We start from the raw sequence: 16,654 nt of genomic DNA, 5'->3' as shown, positions 1-16,654 counted from the left end.
CGCCGGATCTTGCAAGACGGTCATTGAAGCCTTGCTCCGCTTACTGAATTTGGACCAGTGACTGTGTTTCTCACACCTGGAGTCCCCTCTTTCGCTGGAATGAAAGGACCTGGCCCTTGTTCAGTCTCTACTGTCCAAGCCTGTTTCCTGAGGAGAGACTAGATGTTTCCAGGACTTAACTCGATGTTGCAGAAAACAAAGAAAACTAAAACTTACCTCTGGCATGCCTAGTGCCCCTTTGCTGGATCCCTCTCCAGAGAAAGAACAGAGTCCAGGGAATGCAGAGCTGAGGGGAAGGAACAGGCCAGAATCTCCAACCCACTGCCACCCATTTCAGCCACATCCTGGAGCAAGCTCCCAATACAATTTTACATCTGAGTACAATGTTGTGTGTGCAGGGTTGGCTCCCAATTACCTAACGACCTCTTCAAGGCGTCAGGTGCCCGTCCGGGATGCAATCGGTAAACGTGACGATGGCTTTAATACTCGCTGTGCGATCAAATCCCACAACTACACGGAGAACCACACGACGTACAGAACTGGCCACCAGACATACCAACGCTGTCACCCTACAGCCCACACAGCCCACACAGGTGAAAAATGTTTAATTATGTACATATGGAGACAGATAAACAGGAGAAAATATGTTTAATTATGTACATATGGGGACTGTATATATAGATTCCAAAGACAATCAGGGATAATGTATGTATGTCATTCTGAGACGTGAGCAGGGTGTCTGGGACTTAAAGGAAAAGAAACAATTCACAGGAATACGAAAGAGTAAATTTTTGGTAAACAAATATTTGATGAGCCACACGGAAGCAGTGGGGGTCAGAGAGGAATTGTAGCGCTCAGCCGCACCCCTCCCTGTCTGCCTCACGTGTTGTTCTCCTTGTGATGTAGTTATCTATGGTGACATTCATCCGAATTCTTTTTATGCAGTTAAGTAGGGAAAGTCAAAGTTTCAGAGTTTTTTGGGCCTTGATTGTTTTCAGCTGTGAAATATGCATGCCACAAGGGCACATTTTTGGGGCAGTCTGCCCTTGGCCCCTACACCTATCATAGCTGAAATCTATTTTACTTAGTTCTCAAGTTCTTTGATTAGCAATATCCCTTGTTCATGTGGTACGATGTCTCTACCGTAAACTTGCTTCTGTTAAAAAACAAAATTTATCCAAGTAATTGGCTTTATTAAGTGAATCAGCATCCTTCTAGCAAGTAGAGAGGTGCTCTGATGAATTGTACAGAATGGAAGGTTTTTATAGACAGGAGGGTCGGGGGGAGTTACTAGCAACAGAAAAGAAGGGATTGTTTCAGGCCAGGTCACCTGCCCATAGGAGGAAGAGTGGGGGTCTTAGGCAGCTTACCTCACCTTGTTTTAGGGAGAATGGAGGTGGCTCATGTGGCAGATTATTTTGTGGATGATGCTGACCAGAAAATTCTTGACTGACTACATTTCTTGGGGAGGTTGAAACTGAAATTAAGTTTAGGTTTTAAGCCCCAGTTCAGTGACTTGGCCCAGCAGAAGTAACACTGCGTTGGGCCTGTGTGTTATTAACAGTTCAAAATGTCCTGCCGAGGACCAGTGACCTTGAGAAAAGTGCCATTACCCTGCAGGTCCCTTCTCTCCTTGATATATTCCTTACCCCCCAAGGTTTTTTTTTTCCAGTCCAGAAATCAGCAGTTCATACCCTCATTGCCTCTGCCGTCTAGCTTTACTGGGGGCTTTGGGTGGGCAGGCCTGCTTCCATTCATGCCTCAAGTGTCCAGTGCTTTTCCTGTTGAGCATTCAGTATACCTTCAGAAAAGTTAGCTTAGCAAGTCAAACTGATAGCTTGTTTGTTGATTGGAAGTATTCTGTGTATCTAGTTTCTGTAAGGAAAGTTGCTGTGAGAAAATTTCATACCTGGTTGGACTTCTTTCTCATTCATACCTTTTTTATCTTTATATTCCCACCTCTTTTAAAAATAGAGGAGGGGTTGGAGCTGGGGTTCTGACCACACCTGGCAGATTCCAGGGATTGTACCTTTTGCATTACTCCGTGGTGCTGAGTTGAAGCTCGGTCCGCCTGTGTCATGTGATGACTACACCATCACAGGATTGAATTGGATTCTTGGAGTAGCATTTCATAAAGTATTTTGATAAACTAGAGCATATAACTGAGGTGAGAGCCCAGGATGGTGGAGGGCCTGGAAACTGTTTCATGAGATGTGATTTTAAAAAAAACCGTGTGTGTTTGCCTGGAGTGGAGGTCATTGCAGAGATGTGTGAAAGAGTGTCTCTGGAAAAAGGGAATTTAAATTGCTTTTCTCTGTGAGCTCTAGAAATAGAACCAGGTAGAAATAACAGTAGCAAATTCTGTCTAAAGTACTTTGAACAGATGGTAATCACTAAACTGAATAGGCTTCCCAGTGAGGTATCAGTGGGTTCCATGGTTTATTATTATTATTATTTTACTTTTTGACATACCCTCAAACTTTAAAAATGGTGTAGGAAAAATACAGTTCCTTATCCTCTCACCCAGCTACCCAATGTTAGCCTTTCACTACATTTGCTTTATCCGTATCATCATCTCTCTACATGCATACTTTCTTAATCACTTGAGAGTCGGTTGCTGACGTGGCCTTTGCTGACCTAAGTATCTCAGCGTGAGCTGCTTACATGCCCGTGGTGAGGTCGCATCGGTGCAGTGCTGCTATCAGCCGCAGGTCGGTTGTCCCCGTGACATCTTACAGCAGAAGAGAGCTGAGGGTCATACGCTGCGTCTACACGTCATGTCTCTTTAGTGTCCTTTAATCTGACTATGCCTCAGTCTTACATCCCATGATATCCCCTTTTTAACAATTTTATTATGAAGTAATTTTGAAATTAGAAAAATTGAAACAGTGCAGAACTTCCACATACCCTCTGCCCTGAAGTTAACATCTTGTGTAACCATCATGAAACCAGGAAATCAGTGTTGATAAAATACTGTTACTCACCCTTTGACCTTACTCAAACGTGGCCAGGTCCCCCCCTGTGCTTCCTTGTTCCAGGGCCCGGTCCGCACGGCCCTCGGTCGGCGCGTCTCCTTAGGGGCCTCCCGCCCTGGTGCCGCCCTAGCTCTGCCGTGCGCATGACCAGCACACTGCGGGGTGTGGGCGTCACGTCGTAGAATGATCTTCACCTTGGGTAAGTCTGATGTTTTCTCATGATTGGATCGAGGTCATTCGTTCCAGAAGTGACCACCACAGAGGTCGTGCCTCCTAAGGGCCTCGTATCAGGCGCCACCTGACGTCAGCTGAGAATGATTGAACGATTGCTTTGATCGCATGGGTGAGGCTGACAGGTTCTCCGTTGTGCAGTTAGTATTTCAGTCTTCGTAATTAGTATCTTGAGAGGAGATACTCTGAGATGGCAGATATCGTGTGTCTCAACATATTTTTGCCCATTAATTTTATTGTCATTCTCACCTGTAACAGTGATTACTGTGTTTACCTAATAATTTAGTTTCTATTTATTTCTCTTATGTTCTCTACATTTATTAATTGGTGCACTGTAAAGGCTGTCCCTTCTCTGTTTATTTGTTCAATTATTTGTCATAATGGACCACGGATAATTATTTTCTTCTATGGGTTGTGAACCAATATTAGAATTATTTATCTTGCTCGAGTCGTCCCTGGTTCAGTTACTGGGCACACCCTCAGGTTGGCGGCTGTTTAGATGCACCCCCACTGTTTTGTGAGCACTTCCTCACTTTCAGGTATCACAAGATGTTCTAGTCACACCTTGCCCTCCCCTGACCCAGCCCTGGAGTCTCTACTTCATGGTGCCCTAGGATTTGTTTGGTTTTGTTCTGTTAGAGAAGGGCACTTAGAGACCAAGATGTGGAGGCTGAGTGCGCCCATTGCTGCTTGGGCGTTACTGTTCCTGGGCCGTCCTGGGGACAGATGGAATATCCTATCTTAATGTATATATTTACATGCACATCTGTATTTTTATATCTTGATCATATATATATATAAGTGAGAACTTATGTCAAGCACCTCTTCCTATGTTGAAAAGTCTTTAGAAAAAAAGTCTGCATTGAAAAGTTATTTAAATTTTTATGAAAAGAGAAACTTATAAACTAGAGATGCTAGAAACTGCAAAAGGAGGCCTGGTTTCTCTTATTCCTCCTTTCTCTTTCCCCAGCTGCCCTCTTGGGATTCTGCCTTTTCACGGGAGAGATACTTAGACAAAGGAATGGCCGCTTCAGCCCTGGCAGAGCATGAAGGTGATGCCCGTGAGCACCGAGAGCAGAGTGTGTGGTGGTCACCATCGACAGTGACCCTTGGGAGGTGTGGGTGCTGGGAACAGCACAACAGGATCGCTCACAACTTCAAGAACCAGCCGTGCTCTTAAAAATGTGTGATTTGACACTGGGGTCGGTTAGTGTTTTACGGGGGGGAGGGTGTAGACAAGAGAGGACAGCTGCAGGCTGAGGGGGTCCTGTGATAGTTCCTCCTCAGCTCTGCCCTCACTGGACTCTGTTCTTCAAGAGAACGAGCCCTGGGCCTCTAGATAGCACGTCCTGCGGGCATTACGGGGCCAGTGTAGGTGATACACCCTGGGAGACAGAGTCAGCAAAGGTGTCGGGAAATGAAAACAGCCTCATGCAGTGAAGTGAGACCCCTGTGACGCTGGAGGCGAGTGCCCCAAGCTCTAACCCCATCTGAGGATGAGTTTGAAGAGAACTGAGATTTTTTTCCTTACTAGTTGGAGAAGAGCTTCCATTTTACAGACACAAACTTTTTTCGAACTATGAAATATATTTTATTCTTGAAAATACATTTTTAAAATTGAAGCATAGTTGACATACAGTATTTTATTGGTTTCAAGCGTACAACACAGTGATTAGATAGTTATCTACATTATTAAGTGCTACATACACATAAATTGAAACAAACATTTTGTAATACTCTAGAAAATTATAAAATACACTGACAAAAGGACAAAATCCTTAATCCCCCAATGAGTCTCTTCTGGTGGATAATATAGCACACCCCGTGTCCCGAGAGCTGGTTTCCGCTGTATACATGTGTACATACATGTAGCAAAAACCCCTGGCTCCTACAGTCCACACCACAACGCCTGTACGACATACGTTTTCTTTCAGCCAAGACCTTACCCTTCTCCCCAAGGCCTTGTGAGTAAGGAGGTGTTTACCATTTCAGCGACCAGTGGCATTCCAAGATGTGGCCGTCGGCTTCTCCCAAGAAGAGTGGCGATTCCTGAATCCTGCTCAGAGAGAACTGTACACAGCTGTGATGTCAGGGAATTACTAGAACCTGGTCAGGCTGGGTAAGTGCACCGAGCCCTTAATTCAACACCTGTGTCCCAGGGGAACCTTCCTCCTGTTGGAAACCTCTGAGGAGCTACAGTGGCCTTTTCTGTACTTTTTTGTCCCATGCCCCACGTGACAAATGGGCAACTTGTTCTTTCCCATCCTTCCGAAAACCTTTAAATTTCACTGTGCCCTTGTCTTAAGTGTGTTTATCCCGGTTTCTGTGGCGGCAGGGATGAGCCTTGGATAATGACAGTGGGGCCTATTGTCCTCTCCTTTTCTTTGCACAGGTATTTCTGTTTCTAAGCCCGATGTAGCCTTTCTGTTAGAACAAAACAAATAGCCCGGGGTGACAGAGGAGGAAGCAAGAAATCCACAAGCAGGTGAGTCAGGGAACCAGGCAGAGGGCAGGATCTTCCTCCCCACCTGGTGGTTCGGTGCTCCATCCACCATGGCTGCTCAGGAGGACGTTAGTATGTAATACAGAGATCCCACGTTCTGGGCCTCCTCCTCAGACCTGGCCGCCCTCCGTCCTGTAATCCTCACCTTCCCAGGCCCCTGACCAACCACTGAGCCGCTTGCCACTGCTCACGAGTCATGGATACTGTTAGCTCACACGCTTGGCTCTCCACACGATGAGGGTGGCCAGGTGCACATCCTCCGTGGGCCCAGTGGGGGGCCTCCTTTCCCCGCGGACCCTCAGGGCTGGCCCTGAGCAGGGCTGCAGGACACGCTCTCTCCTGCCGAAGTGACCCCAGCCTTGGGTTGATTTCCTCCATCACTGACCCTGGAGCCCTCCAGGAGATGCAGGAGGCCCTGAGGGAGCGGCATCGGCACATCCACAGCGCGTGGTGCGGGGGTCAGGCCACTCGTGTGTGCAGCTTTCCTGCACCCTCTGGACCCACTCACGCCCAGCTCTGGGTGAACCTCTTACCATCTCAGGAAAGATTGCTGCCAGTACCGCAAGAGCTGGTGGGGCAGCGTCTAGCCGCTGCTGGCAGTGGGGGCCGCAGGGCGCCTGGCAGCTGTGTTCGTCAGCTGGGGCTGCGGGAATAGCAGTACTGCCGCTGCGGGGCTCCAACAACAGACACTTACTTACAATTCCGGAGGGTGGGAGACGCAGGATCAGGGTGCTGGTGCATTCAGTGTTTAGTGAGGACTCGTCCTGGCTCGCAGACAGCATCTCCGTGACCGCACCGTGGCAGCGGTGAGGGAGCTCTCTAGGTCTGCTTCATGAGGACCCCGATCGGCTACACCCCTGAATATACTGCATTCACTTGGCCAGCAGAGTTTGTTGCGTCCCTTGCTAATCGTTCAAAGTTCACTTGCAGTGGGGGTGTCGGGGGAGACTCCCAGGCCTCCAAGCGATAATTTGCACCTTCCAGCGGACAGAGCTTTGTACTTGGGCCTCTGTCCGGCAGGGGGCGCTGCTGCACTGCGAAACAGCCTCAACGCTCAGCAAACGTCTTGTGTTTTACTTAAATGGTTTTTTCTTTCTCTAATACTGTTTTCATTAAATCACCGGAAAGGGACAGGGATCGCCTCATTCTTAATGGAGCAATCTTGGAACGAGACAAGGCTCCTGTGGTCCTTTATGGGCATTTACAGGACAGGCACAGAACACATCAATTTTTTAAATTTTGCCCATTCAGTATCAATTTAGTACCCACTGTGGGTATCCTATACTAAACAGAAGGAACTAAACAGAAATAAAACAAACAAGAAAAACAAGTCCCTCCACGGAGCATGCATTTTTAGCAAGACAGTTAGGTAATACCGGCAGCATCCCATCTAGCAAGCAGAGAAATGCTCCGAGGAGTTGTACAAAATGTAAGGTTTTTATAGACACGAGGGTGGGGCAAACAGTTATTAGCAAAGAAAAAGAAGGGATTGTTTCAGGCCAGGTCACCCCCCCTGAGGAGGAAGAGCAAGGTTTTATGTGAATCACCTCATCTTCTTTTGGGGAGATGGAGAGGGCTCGTGTGACAGATCACTTTATTGGTGCTGGTCACCCTGACCTGGTGTGTCTTCCCTGGCCTGTGTTTCAGACCGTGGAACATCACCCGGGAGTGGCATTCAAATAAACTACCTGGCCCTTTGTTGCCTCTCTTCACCTGCTAATTTCGGCTAAAATTTATCTTACAGACATTATGCTAGATGGTGCTGTTTTCTCATTACACGTGAATCAAGCCCACTCAGCGTTCAATCCCCATTGCAAACATTGCTTAAATCCTATCAGTTGAATGTGGGCATTTTTTTTTCTTTTCCCTAACAGGCAAACCCAAGGAGTTTAACACATGCATGTTGGGGATGCAGCAGCCGCCAAAAGATTATGTGCCTTTACTCGCATCTGATTTCAGATCGTCATCGTTCTTTCCTGAAGCTCTGTGGCTTCACCAGATATTATTTCACATCAGCCTAAAGGACGTATTTAGCATATTTTGTCAGGAGGGCAGGTGTGTTCATGATGAATTCTCTTGTTTTTTATCTGAAAATGCTTTCACTTCGTTGGTACAGGATTCTGGGTTGATGGTTGGTTTTTCCTTTGTTTCAGCACTTTAAAGATGTGCGAGGGTGCGTTCTTTATATATATGAACAACAATATTATACACAGCAGTGATAGTAGTATAAGGTGAAGGGCTCCGTCCTACAAGGCTGCCCCCCACCCCCCACTCCAGACACGAGTCGCAAGCCCCAGGCCGTTCCCTGTGCTTCTGACCTACCGGCTACAGCATGGAGGTTCCCACGACCTCCTCATCAGGCTCAATTAATTTGCTAGAGTGGCTCACAGAACTCTGGAAACCACTTAACACTCACCAGTTTAATAAAGAACACCATAAGGGATACAAGTTAACAGCCAGATGAAGAGAGACACAGGGCAAGGTCCCAATAAAGGAGCTTCTCTCCCCGTGGAACTTGGGGCCTGGCTCTCCAAACATGGAGGTTCCCTCTCAGACGGAGAAGCTGGATGCAAGAGAACCTAAGTCTTTCTCAGGGCCTTTTGTGAGGGCTTCATTGCACAGTCATGATTGACTAAATCATGGGCCATTGGCTGATTCAGCCTCCAGCCCCACCCCTGGGCAGGGGTCCAAAGGTCTCTCATTACCATGACAAAACAGCCATTTCATCTTTAAGACTGCAGTGTTTTCAGGAACTGGATGAAGACCAAATATACCTGGGAAATGCATATTTGGTCACACGAATGATTCATGTGTATCACAAGATGTCATCCCACTGACCTCCATCGCTTCTGGTAAGTTAACAGTAATTCATATAGTGCTTTATTTGTAGGTGATGTGTCATTTTTCTCTATCTGCTGTCAAAATTTCCTCTTTATCTATATCAGCAGTTTGCCTAGAATGTCCCTCAGTATGGTTTTCACTGTTTTTATCCTGCTTGGATGTCAGCGAGCTTTCTTAATCTGTAATGTTTTCACCAAACTGAGAAAATGTTGACTGTTATTTCTTCACTTTTCTCTTTTCATCACTGTCTGGTGCTTCTAGGTATCTGTTTTTCATATTTTGTGCAATTAATATTTGCTATCTGCAGGAGAATTGGCCCAGATATTCTCAGTGGAAGATGCCAGAGACTCTGGGAGGGTAGCCGAAATAACTGGGGCAGGAGTATAACTGAGGGGGAGGTAAGTTCCCAGCCGAGGGCAAATCACCTTTGAAGCCAAACTCAGTCAAAGGGAGAAATAAAGTGGGAGAAACCTGTTTATTGCTTACAAGCAGTCGTCCACTTCTGCTCACCCGTGTGTCTCACAGCCCGGTGTAAAAAGGGGCCCCACCAAACTTCTCCAGTCCAGTTATACCCTCGCTCACCCCACCCTTGGAAACACCTATTGATCTGGAGATGGATTACTCTCCACCCCTCGGAAGCACCTATTGATACGGAGATGCACTAAGGCCAGGTGAGATATTCTGGAAATACTGAAATTTTGCCCACAAGGAGAATATAACATTCTCCAACTCAAATGTTTTCTAAAGTTCTCCAGCCACAAATGCCAGTACACAATCCTCTGTGGTTCATACATCCTTACACATCTAAGCAACTCTGACCCCAGAAGTGAATGTCACTTGCTCACCAGGTTTCCTCACTGTACCAACAGTAGGGGAAGTTAGCCAAGACATGAAATACAGAGGCATGTTAAGAATTTGCTCAGTATTAAGGATTTGGAGCCCAATAACAGCAGTTTGTTCAAATTACTTGTGGATATCAATAATTTTATTTTTATTTATTTTTTCCTACTTTTTTATTAGGGTATCATTGATATACACTCTTATGAAGGTTTCACATGAAAAACAATGTGGTTGCTACATTCACCCATATTATCGAGTACTCCCCCATACCCCATTGCAGTCACTGTCCATCAGTGTAGTAAGATGCCAGAGTCACAACTTGTCTTCTCTGTGCTACTGTCTTCCCCATGATCCCCCCACACCATGTGTACTAATCATAATACCCCTCAGTCCCCTTGTCCCTCCTTCCCCATCCCCCCCACCCCTCCCCTTCGGTAACCACTAGTCTTTTCTTGGAGTCTTTGAGTCTGCTGCTGTTTTGTTCCTTCAGTTTTGCTTCATTGTTATACTCCACAAATGAGGGAAATCATTTGGTATTTGTCTTTCTCCACCTGGCTTATTTCACTAAGCATAATACCCTCCAGCTCCATCCATGTTGTTGCAAATGGTAGGATTTTCTTTCTTATGGCTGAATAGCATTCTATTGCGTACATGTACCACATCTTTATCCATTCATCTACTTATAGACACTTAGGTTGCTTCCCTTTCTTGGCTATTGTAAATAGTGCTGCGATAAACAGGGTTGCAAGTGTCTTTTTGAATCTGAAAACTTGTTTTCTTTGGGTAAATTCCTAGGAGTGGAATTCCTGGATCAAATGGTATTTCTACTTTTAGCTTTTTGAGGAACCTCCATACTGCTTTCCACAATGGTTGAACTAGTTTACATTCCCACCAGCAGTGTAGGAAGGAGGGTTCCCCTTTCTCTACATCCTTGCCAGCATTTGTTGTTCCTAGTCTTTTCTATGTTGGCCATCTAACTGGTGTGAGGTGATATCTCATTATGGTTTTAATTTGCATTTCCCTGATAATTAGCGATGTGGAGCATCTTTTCATGTGCCTGTTGGCCGTCTGAATTTCTTCTTTGGAGAATTGTCTGTTCATATCCTCTGCCCATTATTTAATCAGGTTATTTGCTTTTTGGTTGTTGAGACATGTGAGTTCTTTATATATTTTGGATGTTAACCCTTTGTCGGATGGGTCGTTTACAAATATATTCTCCCATACTGTAGGATGCCTTTTTGTTCTGCTGATGCTGTGTCCTTTGCTGTACAGAAGCTTTTTAGCTTGATGTAGTGCCATTTGTTCATTTTTGGTTTTGTTTTCCTTGCCCAGGAAAAAGTTGGTCATGTTTATATTCAAGAGATTTTTGCCTATGTTTCCTTGGTTTTATGATTTTATGACTTACATACAGGTCTTTGAACCATTTCGAGTTTACTTTTGTGTATGGGGTTAAACAATAATCCAGTTTCATTCTCTTACATGTAGCTCTTCAGTTTTGGCAAACAATAATTTTAACATTGCAATCATTAAAAATTGGACCAAAGAGGAATGCTTCATGATGTGGAAATATGTTCGCTCTGTATAGCAGAGAAAAATGTCACAAAAATCATGAACCATATACTTCTATTTTCTAAACAGTGAATATAAATCTCCACTCAGGTGTGAAGTAAAAATATATGCTAAGCTACAAGCCAAAAGTGTTAATTGTGTTAGCAGGTGTTCTGAGTTGTGGGATTATGGACGACTATCATTCCCTCTTCTCTTACTCTCTTGTTCCTTTTTGACAATAAACATTCTAATTCCCTGTACTCTCTAGTCCTCCCTGCTTTCTGTTTCCCCATAGCCTTTCTCACCATTCGATAAACTATTTATTTTACTCATTTATTTGTGACTTGTCACCTTCCACTTAAAGGATCTAACAGGGCGGGGAATTGTGTCGTTTCCCCTTCTGCTGTCAAGCTCGTCCTTGGTTCCGTCCATTTCCAGTGCAGGTACCAGTTCTAGTTTTCTTCGTCCCAAACAGGGGCCATTTCCCCTCTTGTCAGGGGCAGAAGGGGGTTCAATCCCAGCATCTGGTTGCAGGGACGTCGTCTCATTCACTGCCTCTGAGCCGTGATAACAATGGCATTCGTCCTGTGCAGGTGAAAAATTCACTAATTTGCTGTTGTCACAGAGGTGGTGGAACGCAGTGCGGTTCCCAGCCGGGATTCTTACCGTCGCAAAACTGAGCTCGGAAAGAAAACCACGCTCCCACGGACCGCCCCAGAGGAGCGCGGTCCGAGCGGCACCACCGCCACACGGACCCGGCAGCGTCTTCTCACAAAGCCGCGCACAGGGGCCGCGGCGCGGCGCTCTTCTCTGCACATCCCGCCTGGTAACCAGGGACGCTTCTGGGCTCCAGGCAACGGAAGGGGTGGGGGGGCGGGGCGTGCTTCATTCTATGCGCCTGCGCACACTCGCCCCGCCCCGCCGAGCCCCTGAAGCCCCGGGCCACGCCCTTCGAGCAAAAGCACGTTCAAACGTAGGCGCGCGACTCGGACAGTACAATGCTTCCGGCGTCAACCACCGAGGACACGCCCCGCCCTGTCCCCGCCCCTCGCGTCGGGTTCCGCCAACCCCGCCCATCCTGGAGATGCGGCGCCTGCGCACTCGGAATCCGGGAGTCGGCTCCCGAAGGCTTTCGCGTGAGCGCAGTGGCTTCCGGGCGGAGGCCGGTTGGGTTGCTCCGCGTGGCCCGGAACCGAAGCCCGAGGGTTCCTGGCTTGTGAGCGGCCCCAGCCCGGGCGCTGCCGCGCCGTCGTCTCCGAGCCGACTACATTTCCCAGAAGCCGGCGCGGCGCGCCTCCGGCGGGCGGCAGGGCGGAGGTCCGAGGCTGCCGCTCGGGCGGTGCCAGACTCAGGGCGGGACCAGGAGTCCGAGGTGGGTGTGCAAGGGCTCCGCGGGCGTGAGGCGCCGGCAGCCGGCAGAGACCGGCGTGTGTGTGTGAGAGACATCAGAGCATCTGGGGTGGGTAAGAGAGACCAGTGAGCGTGTGGGACTGGAGTGTGTGTGTCGGCACAGAGAGAGCAAGGTGTTTGTGCATCCGTGTGGGAAATCGTGTCTCGGATGGAGACCATTGCGAACGTGTGGGGAGGAGTGGGGTGTGAGAGTCCTTCACGTTTGTGCGCGGGAGAGAGGACACCTCCTGTGGGTTTGTGTGCGGCCAGTGTGGGTGGAAGGCGCCGAACCACGGATCGTCCCCGGAAGGCTTGCAGTGGCAGCGTCTCTGCGGCTGTGGGGTGTGCAAGTGGGTGACGAGGGCCTGTGGGCCGTGCGTGTCTGAGGGAGTGAGGCTCAGGGCATGTGGTGTTTGCGCCTCACCGTATGTGTTTGTCCCCGTGGCCTCGCGGCCGTGGTGTGTGTGGCTGCATGTGGCGTGCCTGCCTTTGGGTGCTTGTGTCCTCTCTGATCCGGAGGTATGTGAGACCTTGTGTCAGTGTTTGTGTGTCACCTTGTGTGCTTGTAACTGGCCCCGTGTAACTGGTGTGGACGTGTTGTCGAGATAAGAATCCTGGAGTAGAATTTCCTGCTCCCAGTCCAAGAGCTTCTGTAAGAAGCAAGTGGTGGGGTGACTGGAGATCCTGACTGGAGCCGAGGTACCCTTACGGGTGACAGAACAGAGGGGAACCCGAGGGCTGTGGACAGAGGTGAGAGGGAAGGTGGCACGGTTGAATCCACTACCCCAGGTTGCAAGGACGGCGAGCCCCTGGGGCTTTGGGTGGAGCTGGAGGGTAACCCTGGCCGCTGGTGGCATTTAGGAGTCAGAATTCCAAACTAGACTGTCAAAGCATGAAGCAGAGACATGAGAAGGGGTAGTTTACCTTTACCTATAAAGTGGACAAAATAACTGTTTCACAGGACTGTGTTTAAAATTAAGTCAGAGAGTATAATCTGCTGAGTATGTAGGATATCTCAAGATTTGTATTCAGAGTAAGACCCAAGAATAGATTGGAAGGTAAGTTTTAATTTAAGACAAGTGGAGTTTACCTGTTGTACCCGTCAACAGCCATAAATTGCCCATAATCTCCCAGTTCTGTGGGCAGTGGAACCCCAGAAAGCTGGGAGGAAGAAGGGAAAGACAGAATCTTTCGGCTGGTGATTCTGGGGGTACAGAGAAGGCCTCTTCTCACTCTCCTTTCTCTCCCTCCAGCCACACCCTCCCGGGACACTGCCATTCTGCGAGGGCGCAGCCAGGAGAGAATGTGAAAATGACTGTGCTACTGGTAAAAGCCACACCTGGTGTTAATTATGGCCTTCCTTCTCCATGAAAGGCAGTCCTACTGCTCAGGGCTTAGTAACGCTTCTGTTATTTTGAAAATTCCCTGGTTAACATCTTGTCCAAGGGCCTGGTTCCCAGTTCCCCCAGAGGGTGCTGTCCTTAACAGTGATGATGAGGCCCTGAGCCCCTTCTTCCCCCTCCATTAATTCAGTGTTGACACTTGTGAAAATATATATAGAATAGAGGTGTCTCAGTGACAGTGAGTTGGGTTCCAAGATAAGTGTGCATCTGGTAGCCTTCTCCTGTACTTAGAGTGCACCAGAAATCATCCTTCTGCGTCCAGATCTCTAATTATAAACTTCACTTTGTAAAAGTTTTTCTTTATGTGTGAATTCTCAGCCTTATTTGTTCACCTAAAAAATCATATCCGACTTAATTTTTGCAAATTTAAAAAATTAGGTGATATATGCACTTATATAATGATACGCACTTAGAAAATTCAAGACACAAAACCTCCCTCATGCCTCTCAGTTCTTCTTGTGAGAGACAGTAACTACTCTCAGCTTCTGATATTTCATTCAGGGCTAGTCTTTCTTCTCAGGGCTAGATACTTTTTTCTTTTCATAGCCAGTGTTATTTGTGTCCTGTTTAAGAAATCTTTGTCTATCCCTAAGGCATGAAGATATTTTCTTATTTTTCTTCTAAAAGATTTGTTTTTCCCTTCACGGTTCAGTTTTCTAAGTTTAGACTTGATTTTTATGGTTTTTCTATGAGGATAAAGCTCAAAATTACATTAATTTTTACATTAAATTTAATTTATATTAAATATTTAACTTATAAATAAGGCAAGAGTTCTTTTTTTTTAAACCAGTTGACTCAGTAGCACTTACTGAATTCGTTTGCATTCATTTGGAATGCCACCTGGGTCTTACACTAAGTTCCTGTATATATTTGGCTCCATTGCTGGACTGCATTTAGTTTTACTTTATTTACTACTATATCTGTTTTTAATCTTATAATTTAAAAATATATCATTTGCCTAAGAAACCCTGAATGTAAAGGGAACCCTTTATTTTCTCAATAAGTTCTCCAGCCCCAATTTTTTTCTAAATGGAAAACATACTTTCATTATGTAGATGAGAATCAAATGCCTACTTATTAATACTTAATCCATTTAATTATGGAATTTTATATTGAAAATCACATATTAAATTAATTTTAAAACTCTCTTCAACAACTGCTTTTGGCAAAACCGGACAGCTACATGCAAGAGAATGAAACTGGATTATTGTCTAACCCCATACACAAAAGTATACTCAAAATGGATCAAAGACCTGAATGTAAGTCATGAAACCATTAAACTCTTAGAAGACAACATAGGCAAAAATCTCTTGAATATACACATGAGCAACTTTTTTCCTGAATGCATCTCCTCAGGCAAAGGAAACAAAATCAAGAATGAATAAATGGGACTACATCATGCTAAAAAGCTTCTGTACAGCAAAGGACACCATCAGCAGAACAAAAAGGCATCTTACAGTATGGGAGAATATATTTGTAAACGACATATCCAACAAGTGGTTAACATCCAAAATATATAAAGAACTCACATGCTCAATACCCAAAAAGCAAATAACCATATTAAAAAATGGACAGAGGCTATGAACAGACACTTCTCCAAAGAAGAAATTCAGATGGCCAACAGGCACATGAAAAGATGCTCCACATCGCTAATTATCAGGGAAATGCAAATTAAAACCATAATGAGATATCACCTCACACCAGTTAGATGGCCAACATAGAAAAGACTAGGAACAACAAATGCTGGCAAGGATGCAGAGAAAAGGGAACCCTCCTTCCTACACTGCTGGTGGGAATGTAAAGTAGTTCAACCATTGTGGAAAGCAGTATGGAGGTTCCTCAAAAAGCTAAAAACAGAAATACCATTTGATCCAGGAATTCTACTCCTAGGAATTTACCCTAAGAATGCAGGAGCCCACTTTGAAAAAGACATATGCACACCTATGTTTATTGCAGCACTATTTACAATAGCCAAGAAATAGAAGCAACCTAAGTGTCCATCAGTAGATGAGTGGATAAAGAAGATGTGGTACATATACACAATGGAATATTATTCAGCCATAAGAAGAAAACAAATCCTACCATTTGCAACAACATGGATGGAGCTAGAGGGTATTATGCTCAGTGAAATAAGCCAGGCGGAGAAAGACAAGTACCAAATGATTTCACTCATCTATGGAGTATAAGAACAAAGCAAAAACTGAAGGAACAAAACAGCAGCAGACTCACAGAACCCAAGAATGGACTAACAGTTACCAAAGGGAAAGGGACTGGGGAGGTAGGGTGGGAAGGGCATTACGATTAGCACACATAATATAGGGGTGGGGCACAGGGAAGGCAGTATAGCACAGAGAAGAGAAGTAGTGACTCTATAGCATCTTACTACACTGATGGGCACTGACTGTAATAAGGTATGTGGTGGGGACTTGAAAATGGGGGGAATCTAGTAACCACAATGTCGGTCATGTAATTGTATATTGATGATTCCAAAAAAAAAAAGTATCCCCCTTCCTCTGACACTGTCAGAGTCCATGAAATATTAAAAAGGAATTACATGAATTTCAGGCATCTCTTTCTCAGCATTAGAAGCACTTTATGAATAACCTAATGTAATTTTCCAGATACAGAACTTTGAGAGTTTGTGTGTTGTAACTGAAATTGTATCTGAAGTCACAGGAACTGATTAGCATGCTATGGGGACTTTTCCCCTCTCATTTGTCCTGTAGGAGTAAGTTGGAGATCTCTACAGTGTTACCTTATTTAACTACATATTCCTGCATATGTTTGGAATGGAACACTGTTCCTTGATTATTTTCGTTTTAGTTACTATCTACTAACCTGCCACTATGGATGATAACAACTGCAACGCTCCAGATATACACTGTAATATAATGAGTTATAAGAAATATATTTATTCAGCAAAT

At 45.7% G+C, this 16,654-nt stretch overlaps 1 protein-coding gene across 4 annotated transcripts in view; it reads left to right on the top strand.

The window, feature by feature from the left end:
* Positions 1-4,559: 4,559 nt before the first annotated feature.
* Positions 4,560-16,654, top strand: part of LOC118932688 (zinc finger protein 471-like) — a 29,846-nt gene continuing 17,751 nt past the window's right edge. The window contains exons 1-3 of one of the 4 annotated variants that reach the window (XM_057496427.1): positions 4,560-5,325; positions 11,566-12,310; positions 13,581-13,653. In XM_057496427.1, the coding sequence (XP_057352410.1) occupies positions 11,831-12,310; positions 13,581-13,653 (553 nt within the window). In that variant the 5' untranslated portion in view covers positions 4,560-5,325; positions 11,566-11,830. Of the gene's footprint in view, positions 5,326-11,565; positions 12,678-13,580; positions 14,489-16,654 lie in introns of those variants that run through there. The other 3 variants (XR_008995461.1, XR_008995460.1, XR_008995459.1) reach the window with 3 other exon arrangements.

Source organism: Manis pentadactyla (assembly GCF_030020395.1).
Source record: "Manis pentadactyla isolate mManPen7 chromosome 15 unlocalized genomic scaffold, mManPen7.hap1 SUPER_15_unloc_1, whole genome shotgun sequence".
Classification (NCBI taxonomy): domain Eukaryota; kingdom Metazoa; phylum Chordata; class Mammalia; order Pholidota; family Manidae; genus Manis; species Manis pentadactyla.
The sequence above is the reverse complement of the archived record's forward strand: the minus strand, read 5'-3'. Positions and strand labels throughout refer to the sequence as shown.